General features: G+C 35.1%; 1 protein-coding gene across 2 annotated transcripts in view; it reads right to left on the bottom strand.

Annotated features, from left to right (window-relative positions):
- Positions 1-19,618, bottom strand: part of ZFHX4 (zinc finger homeobox 4) — a 180,841-nt gene that overhangs the window by 135,280 nt on the left and 25,943 nt on the right. Inside the window, exon 3 of one of the 2 annotated variants that reach the window (XM_069465514.1) lies at positions 18,831-19,255. In XM_069465514.1, the coding sequence (XP_069321615.1) occupies positions 18,831-19,255 (425 nt within the window). Of the gene's footprint in view, positions 1-18,830; positions 19,334-19,618 lie in introns of both variants that reach the window. The other variant, XM_069465513.1, reaches the window with a different exon arrangement.

Raw genomic sequence — 19,618 nt, forward strand, 5'->3', positions numbered from 1 at the left:
TCTCACTACCCTTGTCCCCTACCTGTCACTCTGAGTACATGTCACAGTTCATGCACACAGACAAACAGGCCAACCTGGCCAGTCTGCTTGACCTTAGACAGGCCTAAGATCAAATCTGGTTATTAATACTGGGGATAGTCAAAATGTAATCTTTCAGACACTGGAGAAGTGAGCTAGAAATTATGCAGTAGGCACGCCCTGTCAATCAGAAACATCATGATGGTAAGCATTAAAATGTTCATCTGCACCTGAGCAGGAGTTAAGATAAACTTCTTTTTTTCTGTTCTGTGAAGGCTGTTGAGAGAAATCTGCTCAGGGCCTTTATATGCCCAACTTATCTGTTCTCACACTTTCAATTATTTTTGGACTCTTTGCTTTATAAGAGTTTTTATAAGGTAATCCATTTGCAGGCTAAAGCAGATATAATTGGAAAAATATTGCCCTTTCATAGTCATGGAAGATATTTTACAAATGGGATGAAATACTTTTAATACTCTCAATGTGCATATAATTTTAACCAGGGGTTCTCATTCGCTATAATTATTATTCCTTATAACTTTCTCTCAGAATATATCCATCTATGTTATAGGCTAAAAAGGAAAAATATGAAAAAGCATTTAAATGCCTAGGCAAATATAAAATGTGCACAGTAATAAATGCATTACTATCTCAAACCCCTACTAAAATTACAACAGATATTTAATCTATAATGATAGTCCTTCCATAGTTTACATTACCATTTCCATGTTCCCAAGTTACAAGCCTCTAGATAAGATACTTATATGTCCATTCATGATATGGCCAAAATCTCTGACAAAGGAGTATCAATGTTTCCAGTAAAAGTGTATTTTGAAAATCATTATAAAATCATCATTTTTATTTATGTACAGGCTCAAAACAACACAACTGAAGAAAACACATTTATTCATATGCTGGGGAGAATATTTTGTCTGCACTACGAATGTACATTTTAACAAAGCAATAAAATATTTTTTCTTTGAAAAAAGGATATTCTCTTTTGATTTTTGTTTTCTGCTAATTTCCAAAATTTTTTTCTTTAAAAAATATCAGGACTAATGTATCTTAACAAGATATTTTTTTTCATAACCAACTACTTACTTGAACTCTTTTTGAAGGTATACTCAAAGCCTTCACACCACTGGCATGGAGACTGTACACGGTATGTAGAATTATGTTACAATAAACTGCCCCCCTCCGTCAACCTCCTGGTATTTTATATCTGTTCCTTCCTCAAGCAACACAAATCCACTAATGCTTTAATTTGTGACACTGCTAACTGGTATTAACAGATTATGACTATGAAATGTCCTTGCATTTGTACTGGCACAGGAGAATGATATGTCTGTCATAGCAGAGCAGAATGCTTTAGGTCAAACAAACATAAAGATAATGTACTATGTCTTTTACTTAAGCACAAATCTCAAAAGATTTACAGTACATCTATGTATGCTCATTGAACATTAGCCTGAAATTGCCAAAATGATCAAGGCATATCCCTGGAAGGGCAAAAAACTTCTGTCCTTCACTCATCTATAAATATCAGCTGATAATGATCAGTAAGTGATCAAACCCATCAAATTATCTGCAAACTCTTGAAATACTTGGTGTGACTTTTTTTAACCAAATCACTCAGTTGTTTCATTAATCAAACTATTCAGTCTGTGGGAAGAGGGGTTGTTTCATTTGGGTCTTTTGTGAAACACAAGCTATATTGCCAGTGGGACTCAGATACAGTTTGGCAATCGGCATTTTACAGAAGATCCGTATTTAAAAACATAGTTCTTGTGGTCAACCGATTATGTCAAGTTGATCTATAGAAGAGGTACTTCTTTATGAAATAGACAAAGATTCATTTTTTAACTTACAAATAGTTAAATACAGTAACTTTTCCAGAGTAAAGTATTATGACAATGTATATTCTGTTTCTCACAAGATTGGGCAGCATATTTATTTGCTTCTTTTTAGCACTGGTGGTCAGTGTGGCTTCCATTGCATCTGTATTTGATGTTATATTTGGGAGAAAAATATGGGATGTTATTAAAAGTATAAAATTATAGAACATACACTATAGAGCTCTCTATCATAAACAGGATAAAGAGGTATTTATACCTATATAGACACTTCATCAATATCTGATACACATGTACATGCACACACCCCCACATACCCATACACACATTTATATCCATATCTACGGAGAGAAAGAGAGAATATATGCTGTTATAAAGTAAAACTCCAAAACAAACTTCAGAATCTGCCTACCCAGGATAGCAAGAAAATAAAAAATTGCAGAATCATTACAGTAAGTTACAAATAAGCATTCAGGGCAGTGGGGGCTGAGCAAGTTAGCTCTCCTGAAGTCTGTAAGATTCCTACTCAAAAAATAGACTGTATGTCTGCTGCCTGAGGATATCTTCATGTACGAGGGAAGTGGATTTTTGCAACTATGACTAGGCAGAGCATGATTTCAAAAACTTACCAAAAAGATATTCTTACAAAATTTAATCCAGGGGCCCTGGATTTTTTTTTTTTTTTTTTCCAACTTCTGACTTAGAAAGTGGTTTCTTGGCCCAACAGCTCACTAAAGTGCCAGACCTTGACAAAAGAATGGCTGTTTTGTATAGAAAGGTTTTCTGCATAAAGGCTTGCCATTTTTCCTGCTGCAATGGGATTTTTGTACATCGAAACATGTCAGACTCTTGTCCTTAGAGGCAGAACAATGCACAAGACAGAGGGTGATGCCGTCAATGATTTACTTGGACAGAGTATGCAGCATTGGCAGACCTAGCAAAATCCTAGCCTGTGACAGGAGGGATTTTACAGAGGAGAACAGGAGACATAGTTTCTTTCTTTTAAACATGAGAGAAACAGATACTAATGGAGCTGAGATTAGTATAGTCAGTATATTCACCATCTTCTCATGGAGTTTTAGATTTACAAGCAACTTTCAAAATCTTCTAGTCCAGTGGGCCCGCAAATTTGGCTGATTATCACAATCATGTCTGAAAGAGATATCTGGGATATACCTGCAGAGGTTGTGATCTTGGAATCAGCATGTTTTAAACATTCCAACAGGACATCTAATGGTCAGCTTCACCTCATCCAACTTTCCATATTATATTCTGTACAAATCTGTCAACTGGATATGCAGCCATTTCTAGCATGACTTTTCACATAACCATTTCATGACTCTAAGAAGTTTGAAAGTGTCTGCTCCCTGGTAAAAATCTCAGTGGTAAATGTTGTGTTGTTTTTTGGTTTTTTTTTTCCCCCCTCTACAAGACAGCCAATATCCTGTGAAGTCAATTCAGTTCAACCCCCAGCCACCTTTCTAAATACCTCAATTCAGGGTCTGATTCAAACTCTTTGCTTTCCTACAAGATTAGAGGGAGGGTTTCATTTATACAAATCCCAAGCTACGAAGGACCCAAATGTTCCAAATCAAAAGTACTAATTATATCATTTGTTTACAATAGTAAACCATTTCCTTGTTTAATATGTGATTATAGGTTTAATGCTTATCTAGCTCTTCCACTAAACCACAAACTCCTCCAGAGCAGGGCTTGTGTCCATCTTGCTTAATGCTGTGTCCCTGTTTCCTAGCACGGTGCCTGACACAGTGGGCAACGAATGAATGAATAAACGAAATGAGTAATCAAATAAGTAAATAAAATACGGGGATTAAGAAATATAGTTCAGTTATTTCTCTACAAATGATTTTTACCCTGCTTTCTGTTTATATAAGAAAAACATATAAACATATATTCATGGATTAAACAAAACAATGGAAAACCAGCAATTTGAGATGTATATATCAGCAATTTAAGATGAGATACTTGTTAAAGCTTGGCATAAATTCAGCTCTGAGAACCACAGACCACAGAAGTGATTAAGTTTAGACTGGCTCTCAAAGACCATTAAGTTAACGGTCATTTCTTAATTCTAAACATAACTTGGAACCCATTTTACAGATGAAAAAATTGTTGTATCGTTCCAAAGGCATTCCACAAGTAAAAGTAATGCCAGATACAGAAGCTTTAAACATTTATTTTTTAGCGGTGAGCTCCACTTACTACTACTCATTTGCAAATTCACAGTTGGAAGACTTGAAAACTGGTATTTAAAAGTGTGACACACAGTTCCTTTTCTGTAGGCAAACTTCTAAGAAAGAATGGATATTGAAGTTAAAGCACATAAAAGGATACACAAATAGTTACTTTCTATGAACTATATTCACCCCTTTTCAAGTTGATGAGTATAGCTACATTCCTCTTCAAAGCAAATTTCAACTGAAGGCCAATTGGAAAGATAAAGTTAAGAATGGCTTTTCAGGAATGACAAGCCTTAGATATAATAGTGTGGAACCAAGTACACTTACAGAAATTAAAGAAAGTACCTTACCAATAATAAAAAAGCAGAAGTTATCTCCAAGTACAAAACGCAATGCCAATAGAGTGGGTGTGCTGACAAGACATGAGTAATATTTTCCACATATAAGAAAAGCTTTCATCTCAGAATAATTTTTTCAAAGCTATTTTTGTACCTCAATTAAGATCTATAGAACTCAATGGAGTATTTTTTCCTCCATTTACTAATATATTAACTACAGCTTGCCAAAATCCACATAGAGAGTGAGAAAGTCAGTTGGACACCTTAAGATAGAAAATGCCTAACTTTCTTCTTCTAAATTTTTCCTGATTTACACAGAGATATAGGCAGATAATTGTACACATCTTTCACTTTCTCTGAGATATCTATACCCTACACCCTCCCACAATGCTCCACCCTCAATATATTAATAATGGGAGGGCATCAAAAATTGATACCTGCCTTGTCAATGCTTATTAAGCTCATCAAGTGTCCAGAGACACGAATGCTGACCTGGGCAATCACTCGTTCAGTTTCACTATGTTTCTGACTCAAGAAAGCAGCTCCAGAGACTCTTTTAGCATGAGATAATACGGGAGTTTCTCATCTTTTCTTGCATAATTTCCCCTTACCTCATTTTCATGGTAAAACAGAAAGAAGAAAGTATGTGATAGTAATGTTCTAACAGGGACACTGGCAGCCCAACACCTAATCTCATCAAACCCTTATCAGTGAACCATATGAAGATCAGTAGGTCTCTAGAAATTCAAAACTTCAAGAAGCATTAATAGTTGTTTGAATCAAATAGGATTATTCCTGAAATAGCTATAAAGTAGTAAGACTTTTATACTGATTATTACATCACATACAAGAAAATGATATATTTTTGCTTTTATGCCTATAAAAAGAAAAAAAAATCCTTCCAATTAACAATAAAAGCACCAAGAAATATTTTAGTTTGTCTATCCATATCCTTACCACTATGAAAACATAAAAATCATACACTCACAAACATCACATATGTAGAGAGTTGGAGGCTAAAGAGAGAAAAGACTTTAATTATACTGTTACTGAGCATTACTTTCCAACCAGGAGACATCTTTATTGGTGTGGAAACACACAGCCAGCCACTCTTTATCAAAGTTCTGCAAGGCAGAAATCTATTTTTTGCCCCAAATACCATAGAAAATCTAAATATTAATTTTCTACAAGACACAAAAGAGTAAACACTACTAAAATGTGTTATACAAAGTACTTAAAATGTTGCAACGAACTTGTGGAATTCAGGAAGGCTGTGAACAGGGACAACCCACTGGGAAAATAAAACCCAGAGGAAAAGTATTACATATTTGCTTCTAAAAACTGGTGAGCTTCTTGAGGACAGGAACTGCATCACATTCCCTTTGTGTCTGTCTTATTCACCTCGGGGTCCAGCACAGGGCATTTTTAATCAATGAGGACAAATGAGCAGCTGTGTATATTACTAGATCACCCGTCTAACAAAATGTACTTCAATAGATTTAAGCTGTCTAAATGTACCAATTTTTCATTTCTACAAATACAGGGAATTCAGTTTGTAGATATTTTTCAAAGACCATAGTACGAATCAAATCGATGGTTTACATTCAGACTTAAAAAAAGAGCTAAAGCCTGAATAGTGTTATGGGTGATTTTTCTATTTTGTCACGCCTCGCCCCTCCTCTCCCTGACCCAAATCTTTAAATCTCCATCTCATTATAACTTCTTTTCTTCCTATCTCAGAGGATACATATCCTTTTCAAACATCAACTATTATAGTTGCACCTGTACTTCCATCCCCTTCTGCCACAAACAGGGCCTTCCCTTCCCCGTATTCTCTCTCCATGCAGTATCTTCACTGTGAAAAGTGTCCTATTTAACACTGTGGGTTCTAGAACCAGACAGCCTGAGCTCAAATCCTGACTTAGTCGTGGCTGTTATCAGCTTTGCGATCTTGGAAAAATTAAGTTCTCATTGCCTTAGTTTCCTCATCTTCAAAATGGGCATACTAGTAGTACTTACCCAGTAAGTTTGCTGGGAGAATTAAATGAGTTAATCTATTTAAAGAACTGAAGACATTATCTTGACACCAAATAAGTGCTCGATAAATACTAGTATAGATTTGCTTACTGAGCTAGTTGGCCAGAGGGGAGTAAAAGATGAATAAGGAGCAATTGGAAAGTGGTAAAAATTTCAAGTATTTTTTAAAGGAAAAGAGAGAAGGAGCTGACCAGGTACAAAATAAGAATTGACTGACAGTATGGAGAATCCAGTTAATATCAGAAATTGTCAATTTGGCAATTCCACAGCTAGGTATGTACCCAAGGTAAAAGAAAACTTATGTCTACACAAAACCTTGCATACAAATGTTCCTAAAATCAGTATCCATACTAGCCAGAAAGTAGAAACGACCCAAATATCCATCAACTGATGGGCAATAAATATAGTATACCTGTACAACAGAAATTTGGTAATAAAAAGAAATGAATGATACATGCCACAGCATGGATGAATCTTGAAAACATTATGCTAAGTGAAAGAAGCCAGTCACAAAGGACCACATACTATGATTCCATCTATATGAAATGTCCAGAACAGTCAAATCTGTAGAGACAGAAAGCAATTAGTGATTGCCTAGGGCCGGGGGAGGGAGGGTTGGAGATGGGGGTGGGCAGATAAAATGTTACAAGGTTTCTTTTGGGAATGATGAAAATATTCTAAAATCGATTGTGGTAATGGTTGCATAATTCTGTGAATATTCTAAAAACCACTGAACTGTATACTTTAAATGGATGAATTGCATGGTATATGAATTATATCTCAATAAAGTTGCAAATAAAAAAAAAGCAGCAGCAAAGCAGAAGACAATAGCCTCAACATGGCACTGCCAACATGGTAGATTTTATAGCTTATAACTTTATAGTTCCTTTCCTTTCTAACAAAGAACTGCTTTCTTGAATCTTTTAGTCACATTTTCCTGTATAATTGCATGCTTAAATATTGAGATTGCTGTCTTATTCCATCATTTTCCCACTTTGTACATATGAGAGTTGGTCAATTTAAGAAGATATTTGTTACCTAATTCCCTGAATTTCAAGAATATCTCTGAGTCTAAGAATCTTGTAGCATATATTGTGACTTTAAGACCAAAGAAAGAATAGAGTACTAATTAGGTAGACATTAATTGGAGAAAATCTTTGCTTTTAAAAATACTTTTTAAAAGACTTAGTGCTGAAGCCTTTGCAAAATGATATTTACTCCAAGGTTCGGAGCAGGACTTGCTTTTTGTAGGGAAAAAAGGCTTAAAGTACTCCCACAATTAGTGAGGTCATTTACTTTTTGAAGAACCTATCACTTGTACCAAATCATATCCTGTTCCCTGAACCTTTGATTAGTCATGTGTACATACAGAACTGATCTCACTGCTCGTTGACAAATCTTGCACAACATCATCAAAGGTTTATTATCTCTAGGGACTGAGAACACTTACAATGCACAGGAAGAGATTTCTGCGATCTACTTTAAAAAAAAATAAGGGCATTAATGATTAACCCCATAATCTTCATCAATTTTTAATACATTTTCATATATTGTATTCTCTCTCTCTCTCTCTCTCTCTCTCGCACACACATACACACACTTACGCAAGCAATTTGTTCCAATGTTTGAGCAAAATAAGTACAAGTAGTTCTCCTTGAATATGTATGGAAAACATCATTGGGGTACTGGCATTTGTCCATTTTAATCACCTAATACGTTTGATCTGCATACATCCACGTTCTTCATCCACTGAAAGAACTAAATTGTTCACTTTTTGGAGAAATGTATATATGCATGTATACACACACACACACACACATATACACAACACATCCATATATATAATTAATTATATAATCAATTTCAATGTACTTCTTCTGTATCAATAGTTTCCCAATAAATTTTCAAGCTACTCTAATTAAAGGGGTGGCCACAGTTCTACAGGAAGGAAAAACAATGACCCAGTATATGCAACAGGAACTTATAAGTAAATATTATGCCTGACAGTCTATTTTGAAAGATTCATCTAAATAAATGCTGACAAAATTGAACAATTGAGTAACTAGGAAGACATTTTCTTATTTTTGACTTAAAGATTGTACTTTCACCTTCATGTTCAGAAGGAATGCTCCAAAAGCTAATAGTTCTTAAAAAAAAATCCCATTTAGTTTTTCTAATATTTAGAGAATTTAGAGAGCCAGAGACTGTTTTTCTCTGATGAAAAATTATTTATGAATTCCCCTTGCATTTATTTTTAAGGAATTTAGTTATGAAACTAGGGAGTATCTTCTCAGGAAATACCCATCATGGAAAAATTTGACACTGCTTTTCCATCTAAATGTTTTTCTTTTAATTACTTAATTTTCTAATACAAATCATAATAAATAAAAAAAAAAATAAATCAGAACTTGTTTTTAGCCCAATTACTTCTCAAAAGACATTGAGGAGCTTCTGTTGGGAAAAAAAACAGTAACATTTAGCAGCACATAGTAAATAGGAGAGGGTTTTCTCCCTGTTAAAGTATTATATGATATAAATTCACCCAATACAATAAATTCCAAAAAGCAAATTCTGGTATTTGCATAATTCCCATTTTACCATGTTAATCTTTTTCAAAAACAAAGCTGTTTATTTGGTGTCAAATTGAGAATTATTTCCCCCTCTCCCATCACTGACACCACCTACTCTGTTACTCAATGGTGAGTGCTGCATGTATGTTGAACTTAAAGGAGATGCCTTGTACACTGACTATTTCAGAGGTGCTGGCAATTAGACTCGCTACCTAATTTTCTGCAATTGAAAAATGAATGACTTTAGCCCCTAAGGACATATGCTAGTGTTATTCTCACCTGCCAAATGGATAGTTAGAAATATTTAAAGTCTTTGAAAAATATCACACATTATAGCTATCAAAATGCCTTCACATGCTTTACGCACAACAGCTGTAGTTATTGGGAGCTTCTATATTGTTAGCAATTCTGTCATGTCAAAACTAAGATTATTCTTACTTTCCAATGTAAGAACATTTCATTAATAAATGTGGTCAACGGCAGCAATGTCAATAACTGACAGTTTTTGCAGTATGGGGTAGTCAGATTCAGAGAGGCAAGATTTCCCCAAACATTCCTACGTTTAGTCAATGTAAATAGTTCTAACAAGACTTTGGGCTTTCCATTGAAATCATTACCAAAATTTTTGAGGAGGAAAAAGAGAGGAAAGGAGTGCATTAACACTGGAAAGAAAATTGCTGGGATCTTGTAACTAAAATGGATCAAAGTAAGAAGTAAAAGACAAAAGTAAAAAATAATAATTATAATTCAAAATAAGATGATCTTTAAAAATTCTAGTAAGTAGCAAGTGAAGAGGACTTCCTCCAGTAGTTATAAGGATGTCGGAAAAAGGAGAGAAAAGGTGACTAAGGTTATGGCCAGTGAGTAGATTGTGTTTTAGTTGTTCCTGCGTAGTAAGTTAAATGCTTAGGGAGGCACATTCCCTGTTTCAGGTCAGCAGGGTACCATTTAGTACATTACTGCTGAGGTACCCTGGTGACCTGAATGAATTAATGCAGCTTCCAAAGGTGCTTAACTTGCAAGCACTGAGAGCTCAGGCACTAGAAGTGATAAATATTCTATTAGTTCTTTCTATTTAATATACCAAACACCTAAACATGTCAGTAAAAGGAAGTTTTTTAAACTGAAAAGATTCTGTTATCACAGGAAATATGCAGGTAACTATTTTAACTAACAGTTTCTCCTTCCAACTCACAGATGACCCAATAGGTTTGATTTCATCATTCCAGTAGTGTGCAAAGCTTTTGGCCAGCTCTCATTGCATCTGCAATATCTTTACGGAAACCTGCTAGCCTGAAGAAGTGAAAGCCCTAGACAACATTGTAAACTTTGCCTCTGAGGTCCCCAGCCTTTCTCGTCCTTTCCCACATCCTGTTATTTCCAGCCTCAAATACAACAAGTTTTCTTATTATAGTAACAAAGCCTCATCACGTAGGCTAGGGCATGGGCTGAAAAGAGGCCAAAGTTAGAACTCCAATCCATTCTCTGACTATCTGTAAGGACTCCAGTAAAGGGTTTTTCTCTGAACCTCAGTTTCCTCATATGTCAAAATGAGAATAATAGAATATAACTGTTAAGAAGAGTAAAAGAAGTAATGTACATAAAGAGTTTAACTTATGACTGTTGTCAGTATATGTTTTCTCCAAAAAGTAGTACCATAGTAAAAGGCAATAAATAAATAAGTCAATTTATCAGTGTGGTTTTATCATTAATAGAGTATCTGGCATGAGAAGAAGGGATATTCTTGGTAAAATTCTTCCCAATATCCCATAAGTTACGTATAGACAGTCGATTACCTACTCTACCTATAAATGAGGCTCTTCTTGCCACAGGACACATAATCACAGACTAAAAATCAATATTTTAAAATTTCAAAAGTTTTCCTCCCAAACTGAAGTCAGCCTGTACAGTGGATCTATCAATAGCTCATTCCTTTCCATTCTCAGCCCTGTATTCCACTAATTGTATCAGCAGATATCAAAGAACAAATAATTCTCCAACCTTAACCTTCCTCTGTACTACTCCTTAAAAATTAGGTTGATGGGCAAATATAGCCATAACACTTATTCCTTAAGCATCAGGAGAAGGAAATGTGTATTCTATGCTAATACTTCCAGTGAAATAAAGGCTTTAAGAAAATCTGAATCAAAATCTGAATATGGTCTTCGTATACTTTTATATTTACGTATGCACATTTAATGTACATAAGCTTAAGACTACAAAAGTCCTTTTCCTTAAAGATAAAAAAATAAAATATTAATAAAAGGTTATAAAACCAAGTGAAGTAAAATGCTATCACGCACAATTGTTATTACCTGTGATAATAACAGAGTAACTAGCTACTACAATAATGTATCTTAAGATTCTCCAAGAATCATATTACATTAGCAACTTGGATGTTTAAAAGGTTGACAGAAGTTGTGATTTGACACATTTGGTATTCTTTATTAAGTAGTTTTTTTCTTCATTTTTCTAGGCAATGCATTAGTAGCATCATCCTCAAGTTTGAAAAACGACATATAATAAATGTTCTAACTAATAGAAAAGCTGTATCGGGCCCTCAAATTCCCATCATAATCCTTGTCTCAAACTGACCAATAAACTCTTGCTATGCAATAGGGCAGTAATAGCAAGCCAAGACACACACATGACATTATACTATATCTGCTGGTGACTCAAGAGGCCAGTGACCGGCAGCCCTTTGACTAACCATTGTTGAAGAAAAACACGGAAACTTTTGATGACTAGTTCTATGGATTTAACTCTTAATTTTATTAATGCCCCTGACATCTAACCACCAAATATAACATGTAATTTTGGAAAGCAGAGTGAATTAGGAAGCTTCACCTTAGAAATCTCTTTGTCTCTGAGCAACATTTAGGAAGATGGCTTATATCCCACCACAATAATGGGACACAACCACTATACACAGACATTTCAAAACCTGTCACATAGTAAGTGTTCAATAAATTGTTTCTGTATTTATGGGAAGCAAAATTTGGGATATCACTTGGGTAATCTGCAAGCAGAACTTAGGCCCAATCACATTCCTAGGGCATAGAATCTTTGAAGGTGTTTCCTAATGGTTATAGGTGGCTACATCTCCATTGTCGCTCTTCACTTTTTGAATAAATCATATCCTCCTATGCTCTCCTGGAATACACTGATAATTTGGAGGCAAAATGCCTTTAAGGCTTGAATTATCTGAATAATGAACAAATCTCCACATCTAATTGAACTCAGCCTGAGCATAGGCTCAGACTCAAAGCAAACTTGGTAAAGCATTTCCAGTAGAACTCAGGAAGGCCAGATGTTCTGGAAGCAGAACTGTGGTCATTATACACATGCCAGCTCCTCCTCACTCCACCCAGGGCCAAGACCCTTTCAGCAGCACAAGGCCTGGTTAACACATGACTCTGGCTGCATTACTGCATGGCATCCCAACACCCATTTGAACATTTCAGCAATTTTAAACAAGCTCTGCTGACAGGGACTATTAAAGTTAAGCCAAAAAAATACATAAGGAGAGCACATTAATTATGAAATAGCACCTTTGTCTGCATTACCTAAATGACCTCAGGGTGGGTGGCATCAATGAGGGATTTATCACTTTTGGTTAAATCATACCTGTACTTCACATGAGACAGAATGAACACAAGTTACACAAAGAACGTAATATAAATCATAAAGTATGAGTTGACATTTTCCTGAAGCGAATGGTGGTGCCAAATTGTGGGGTTTGGTGGTAGTGATAGTTGTGGGGTTTGGTGGTAGTGGCAGTTGTGGGGTTTGGTGGTAGTGGTAGTTGTGGGGTTTGGTGGTAGTGGCAGTTGTGGGGTTTGGTGGTAGTGGTAGTTGTGGGGTTTGGTGGTAGTGTAGTTGTGGGGTTTGGTGGTAGTGGTAGTTGTGGGGTTTGGTGGTAGTGTAGTTGTGGGGTTTGGTGGTAGTGTAGTTGTGGGGTTTGGTGGTAGTGTAGTTGTGGGGTTTGGTGGTAGTGGCAGTTGTGGGGTTTGGTGGTAGTGGCAGTTGTGAGGGGTGTGTGTGTATGTGTATGTGTGTTTAGAAGGAGTGAATGAAGAAAGCTCTTAGGTAGGGGTATTGCCCTACCTAAACCCAATCCCTCACATAATCACACCCCCGCCCCCAAAAAAAAAACATTAGAAATTCCTCCAGATTAAGCAATTCCTTAAAAAAAATGCACTCTGAAAAAGACTTGAAAGACATTTACACTTTTGGAGGGATACACTATTCTGATTTTATAAAAAGGCTTCATTCCCCTTAATTAAAGGAATGCTAATTTTCTGTGGGGAATTACATAGGCAATCCTATAACATGGACTATTTCCAGGAAGAGAAGATCTAGGTAGAATAAAATAGCAAGGATTTCAGAAAAACAGAGAACAGCATAATAACATGTGCCTGACATATAGGGAAACAGCAGCATTTGTTAAGGAAAGATGTAGAAAACAAAACAGGAAAGTTCCAACGACACACTTGGCTTTTTTAAAATTTTGCCTTGATTTGATAACAATTTCACACACCAAAAATCATTTTGTCTGTCCTGACATGGATGTAATAAGTTACTAATGCCTGATAGAAATAAATCTTTCTAGGGATTGATACCTATCTATCTATCTATATTTCAGTAGATAGGTCTTTGGTCATTTTCTTTTCTGGTGGGATACAAAAAGGGTTCTCGGTTTATAATGTAATATTATTTGATATGCGAATGCAGTGAGAAGGTTCGTATTTGCACCGAAATAGTCACGTTATAACACATGGTTGTGTTTCAGCAAATGTCAAGCTTAAAAACAGAAGTAGACGTCATCGATAGGGTTGGCCAATTACATTTAATCTGAAAATGCCAGTGATTTATTAGTTGATATTAGACAACTAATTCCTCTTAATTAATCTGTGTACTTATTAATTATTAGTATTATGCAAGTATATCCTGTTCCACTAAAGAAACTTTTTTCAATCTCTGCCTTGTCTTTTTATATGAAAATATAATAGAATAATTTGAATTGTGATTACTTTTTTAAAACAAATCCTGCAACTGGAATTAAATTTCACACTGCATTTCAACCTTGAAATGAACATAAATCTGAAACTAATACAAAAAGTGCAAAAATTTCCATACTTATGTTAATGTTTAGCAACAGAAAAGAATAACTTTTGTTTATCTGTGAAAACAGCTTTCTTCATCTAAACAAATGACTAGAATAAGATTAAGAAAAACCTGTTTTGGTTTCTTAGATACGCACACATATTCCAATTTCCTTTTGCACAATGACTTTTATGTAAATGTATACCACACAATCTCCTGACCTCTTTTACCATCACACCGGGACAATGACAGTTCAATAATTGAAATGGTACATATCTGGTATATTTGATTTTAAATTGCAAAGTTGGACTCAGGCCTATTGAAATGAAAATACCTGTGACTCTTTGTTAATTTCAAACTAATCGGGTTATTATTTCCTACTAGTAAAAAAAAAAAAAAAAAACACAAAAGGTAGGTGAAGCTAATTATTCCATTCTTTATTTCCTTTACATGTAATTTTCCCAGTGTGCCTCCTTGTATCCTCTTCTGTGGCCCTCTCCCACGTCTTTGATTTTAGATTTTAAACTGGATCCTTTTATCCCTGACATGGATATGGATAATGAGAAAACCCCAAAAATGTTCCTTAGGGGAATATTACACCAAAAGTTACCTAGGACTAAATCCCAGGTGTGTTCTTTTGCTCACCATGGAGACAGGCGATTTGTTCACTGCTCTCAGTCAATTTGAAATCCAAATATGAAAATGGCATCATGGAATTCAGACAGACTACTCTGCTTCCTAGCAGATGCAGGAAGAAAAAGAAAGCTAGTATAATTAAACTATTGATTTTCAACCAGCAAAGCTGTGAACACCTCACTTAAAAATACATTTAATATTAGAAGAGCAGCCAAAGTGCAGGTACAGCAAGAGTATTTGTGTGCCCTGCTTACGATGGTGGTTAGACCAATCGGTTGGTCAGAAAAGTCTTGGCCACACTGAGCCAAGAACAAACTCAACTCAACTATAAATCTGAAATATTGTCAGTCTTACTTATTCTTCCTCAGTTTGAATGTATAGTGAGTGCTAAGTGGTTTTCTTTATATCTTTACTGGACTGTTTAGAAAAACTTTCTTTACTGGACTCTTCAGAAAAAGTTTGGGATCATTTAAGGAGGCAGAGCAAATTGCAATGCATTTTTAAAAAATGAGGATTGGAAACAAAGACGTTTCTTTAATTATGTTCCTCACTTTATTCATTAGTTCATAATGTGCTTAAATCTAATAAATGGGTTCACTGAAAAAACACTCTGTGTATATTTATGCGTGTGTACATATATACACACACACACATATATATTTACCTTGCAAGACCAATTGTAGCTATCTATACATTTCATATTTGTTAACCTCACATTAAATATACAGTCATAAATTAAAAGTAAAGATAATGAGCAATCTGCAGTTCCATTTTATTGTTTTATTTTCCTAGAGAAATTTTGCTTCATCATTAAAATTTCTAGAGGAAAAACCAAAATTTAATAGTACTTAGCACTTCAGAGAATTCCATTTGAAGAAACGAGTAAGATTTTTTTTTGATAGTAACAAAATTGCTTTTTAAAAAAATTTCTAAGGAAAATAACACTGCCAAAAAATGAATACAGCTTTGTTTGTTTTTGCAGTCATCGTTAGCAATAGACATAAAGGTATTCTTTTTTTGAGTCCATATGGAAAGATCATCAACACATTCTGCCTCTGGGTTCTTTGCCAAAATACCATAACCCACAAGCCTTCTACCTTAAACATAAAAGGAAAGGTGTTGTTCTGGTCAAATAAAGAAATAATTTTTACTAGCATACGTCTAATGTTAAAGCTGCCTAAATCCTGCCAAATACATTAAAACAACATCTGTAAAACAGATTTTCATTAAATTGATCAGTTTAAAGTTAAGCAGCTAGGCAGATGATGCTTTTAAGCTAACCCTTAACCTTTAACTTTTAACCTCCTTAAACTAGAATAAGAACACACACTTTTAGGTAATACTGCTTCAGTTTGACAATGCAATAGGTAAAGTAGTCTATTTAAATGGAAATGACACATCACCACATTTACAGTGTTATGAATCAATATGTTGTCAATAACAAGACAAGCTGTTTTCTCGCAGCTCTGTATTTGTCTTATAACTGCTACTTGTCACTTTCCCTTAAAGTCCAAATAATTCATGATGCAAAATGATGTAAATTAAATTCCTAATGAAAATGAATTTTAGACAGATTATTGTCTAGTCATTAGCTCAGAAACTATTTTAAGTCTAATTTTAATATTTTAGCCATATTATAAACCATCATTTTTTTTCCAGGCCCAGGCCAATTTGTTAGGTTCTCATTTAAAAGCAATTAATGTTACTTACGAACCAATTTTATTTTGCCAACGCAAGCCAACCAAGCTTGCTAATATCCTCATTACTGCACTTGAAATCTTCTATGTCTGACTCGCAGTTTCTGAAATCAGTTTAGAAATGGCATCCTCAACCCATTGCTATTTTGGAGTATATCTCTCTCTAGTTACTACTAGAAACAACGAATGCTCCTTGAAGGATAATACAAAAGAATATAGTTTGATTGTCTCATATCAAGTTTCAATTGCTCACATATTAAAAGAAGATATTGAAATTGTCTTTTAATTCAAGGTAAGTTTGTTCGAAGCAATGTTTTGTTTGTTTGCTGACCATATTTAAATGCTACACTAAACAGGATACTTGAGTATTTAAAAGATAAGTGACTAAAGAAGAGTAAATTTTCATATGACTTATAAGATTTTTAAGGAAAGAGTATACCTTTTGGTTACGGGGTCTAAAGCTTTTTCTGCTCTAAGGGCCTCTTTATAATCAAGCTTTTATCTCAACTGGTGGTTATAAATTCAAAGACAATATCCAACTCTCCACGAAAAGGAACTTTTAAAAGTAATTCTAGCATCTAGCAAATTGCTCTGCAGAGAGTGAGGAGGTCAATCCATTCTTATGGAATGAATGGATACACTTATACACCCACACCCCCACACAAACAACCCCCAAATACCATGTTTAAATAATTATCACACAATTAAATACCGTTTCCTGTAAATATGAATAACAACACTCTACCTTTCTTTAGGTCCCCCCATGAGATTAATAAAACAGAAAAATTTGTACATTTATATCTTCTATTCACAACATGTTAATTTAAAGTGTTAGAGGAGCTGCATGAATGTAAACACAGTTCATGAATATTCTATATAGCTCCCAGGGTCTAAATCTATTATTTATACAAACTTAATGTTTGTTTGTTTTTTTTTCACCTAGGTATTCTAAAAGTTTTAATAGGTCAGGTATCAACAGAAAAAAAAAAGTAGACAATGGAACAGTTGTCAACTGTTGCTGCAAAACCTATGAATTATACTACAATTAATCCTTTATATGATATTTTCAATACTGTCAACTTAGAAGCTTTCCATCTTACATTAGGGCCAGCACTGCCCAAACTGTGTAACCCAAATCTAATGCTTTCATTATTGATCCACAGAGTGCCAGTATCACAGGAACAATGTTACAAATTCTCACACTAAATTGTTAGGTTTTTATGAACAGCACATCCATCTAGAATTTGAACTTCAAGCAACAACCCAAACACATAGTACTAGACCGACCCAAATAAATAATTCCGGCACCTAATCTAGAGAGCCACAATCTGCTCTTTTTGTTGTGTGTTTATAATTTTAAATAGTATTAGAAAAGCCATAGGTATTATAATCGCTGGTTGACTCCTGATAGTATAGTTATCACTGATTTCTAGTATAAATCAATAGATAACACTTGCAAAATGGATTTTGTAATCATATTTAGAGCCTGTTACAATGACTAATGGTTTGCAATATTTTCTGAATTTTAATATCCTCTAGACAAAAAGAAGTTTTTAATAAGTTACCAAGTTATTCATCATAGTAATGACTGTGTTACATTTGTACATGAACCAAGACAGTCACGACAATCTGGTGAACAAACTGCAGAAAATAAATTAATCAGTAATTAGGGTTTAGAAAAAGTCAAGACAAGTTGTGTAATAAACGGTGTTCATCACTTGTTCATATTCATTACATCTGCATAGTTTTCCCAGTAAAAATAAAAGTATATTTGCCATTTTATGAGCATATTTATCCATACCACATCCATATGGGGGGGGACATTAATAGTTGGGAAAACAGTAATGCAAAATACTAGCAGAGTTTACTTTTGAAGACTTTCAACTGATGCTAAGGGAGGTGTGTATGCTCAGTGTTACTGAGAACACACAGAAGAAAAAGAAATCCCATCACATCTGGATCATCTTTGTCACCAAACAAAAGATGATGCATTCCCAAGGTAAGGCATTGTTTTTGTCCTCTGCTCCCTATAACAAATTCACATTTAACCAAGAGTTTTAAAACCAAGTAGGTTTTAAAAATATTATTTTATATATGACAACACACAGAAAAGTTATTTCAGGGAAGCCAGTGAAGAAGAGAATGCCACTGAGCTGAGACAGGTATAAACTAGACATATGGCAAAACTTTTAAATAAAGTCTCCAATTCCATATGTTCCAATATGCTTTTTGTAATATTAATCAGAAACTGTGCACCTTGCCCTTCGATTGTTTTCTCTCTTTTTCCCTTAACTCGGAGATTTGTGCTCCAAGCTCTGAAACAGTTAATTCCCTTTTCTGCTCTGTGCCAACGGAAATGGATGTCACTGCTTACCTTGTAGAGCTTCAGGGCCGCCTCGTGCCTGTGATTGGTGGTATGCAAGCGTAATTTATCCACACTGTTGGTGTAGTAGTCACACGCGTTACATTTTAGGTGAACAGGGTTGCCAATGGCAATACACTTCAACCTCCACTCATTGCTTTTGCCCCCTTCTTTAATGTGAGCCACCAGTTGATATTTCTGCATATGTTTATCAGTCTTGCAGTGGAGCTGGAAGTTAGCTTTGAGCTGAGTGTTGTAGTTGCAGAGCTTGCACTGGTAGATATCTCCAATTACTGCCCTCCATTCCTCTTCAGGGAGAGAGCGCTCACTGCTCACATGCACACTTAGGGCCTCCAGGCTGTCAGAGGTGAATTTGTTGCAAACAGCACACTGGAATAGCTTCAGCGCTGGGTCACTGATATAAGGTGACAGCTCTCCTGCAGTAAGGAGGGACAGGTCATCACCCATTAGCTGACCACTGGCAAGCCGGATTTCAGGCGGCAGCTCATTATTTACTACAGGAAAAAAAAAAATTAAAAGGAAAATAGAGACTAGAAAACACAGCACACACAAAGGAATCTGTAAAATAAAGTCTTGACAAGGAATGTGCTTTCTCTAGAGCTTAAACTATAAAAAGCTGTAATAGGATTGAATCAGGATCAATTACAATCATCCCTTTCAACTTCTAAATTCCCTCATCAGATAGCTTTAATTACTCCTACTGGGCATGATGTCATTCTGAAATTTGTATTTTCGAGGGCAAGAAAGTTGATCAATACCATAACAAAACAGTCACATGC

The sequence above is a fragment of the Eulemur rufifrons genome, chromosome 3 (assembly GCF_041146395.1).
Source record: "Eulemur rufifrons isolate Redbay chromosome 3, OSU_ERuf_1, whole genome shotgun sequence".
Taxonomy (NCBI): domain Eukaryota; kingdom Metazoa; phylum Chordata; class Mammalia; order Primates; family Lemuridae; genus Eulemur; species Eulemur rufifrons.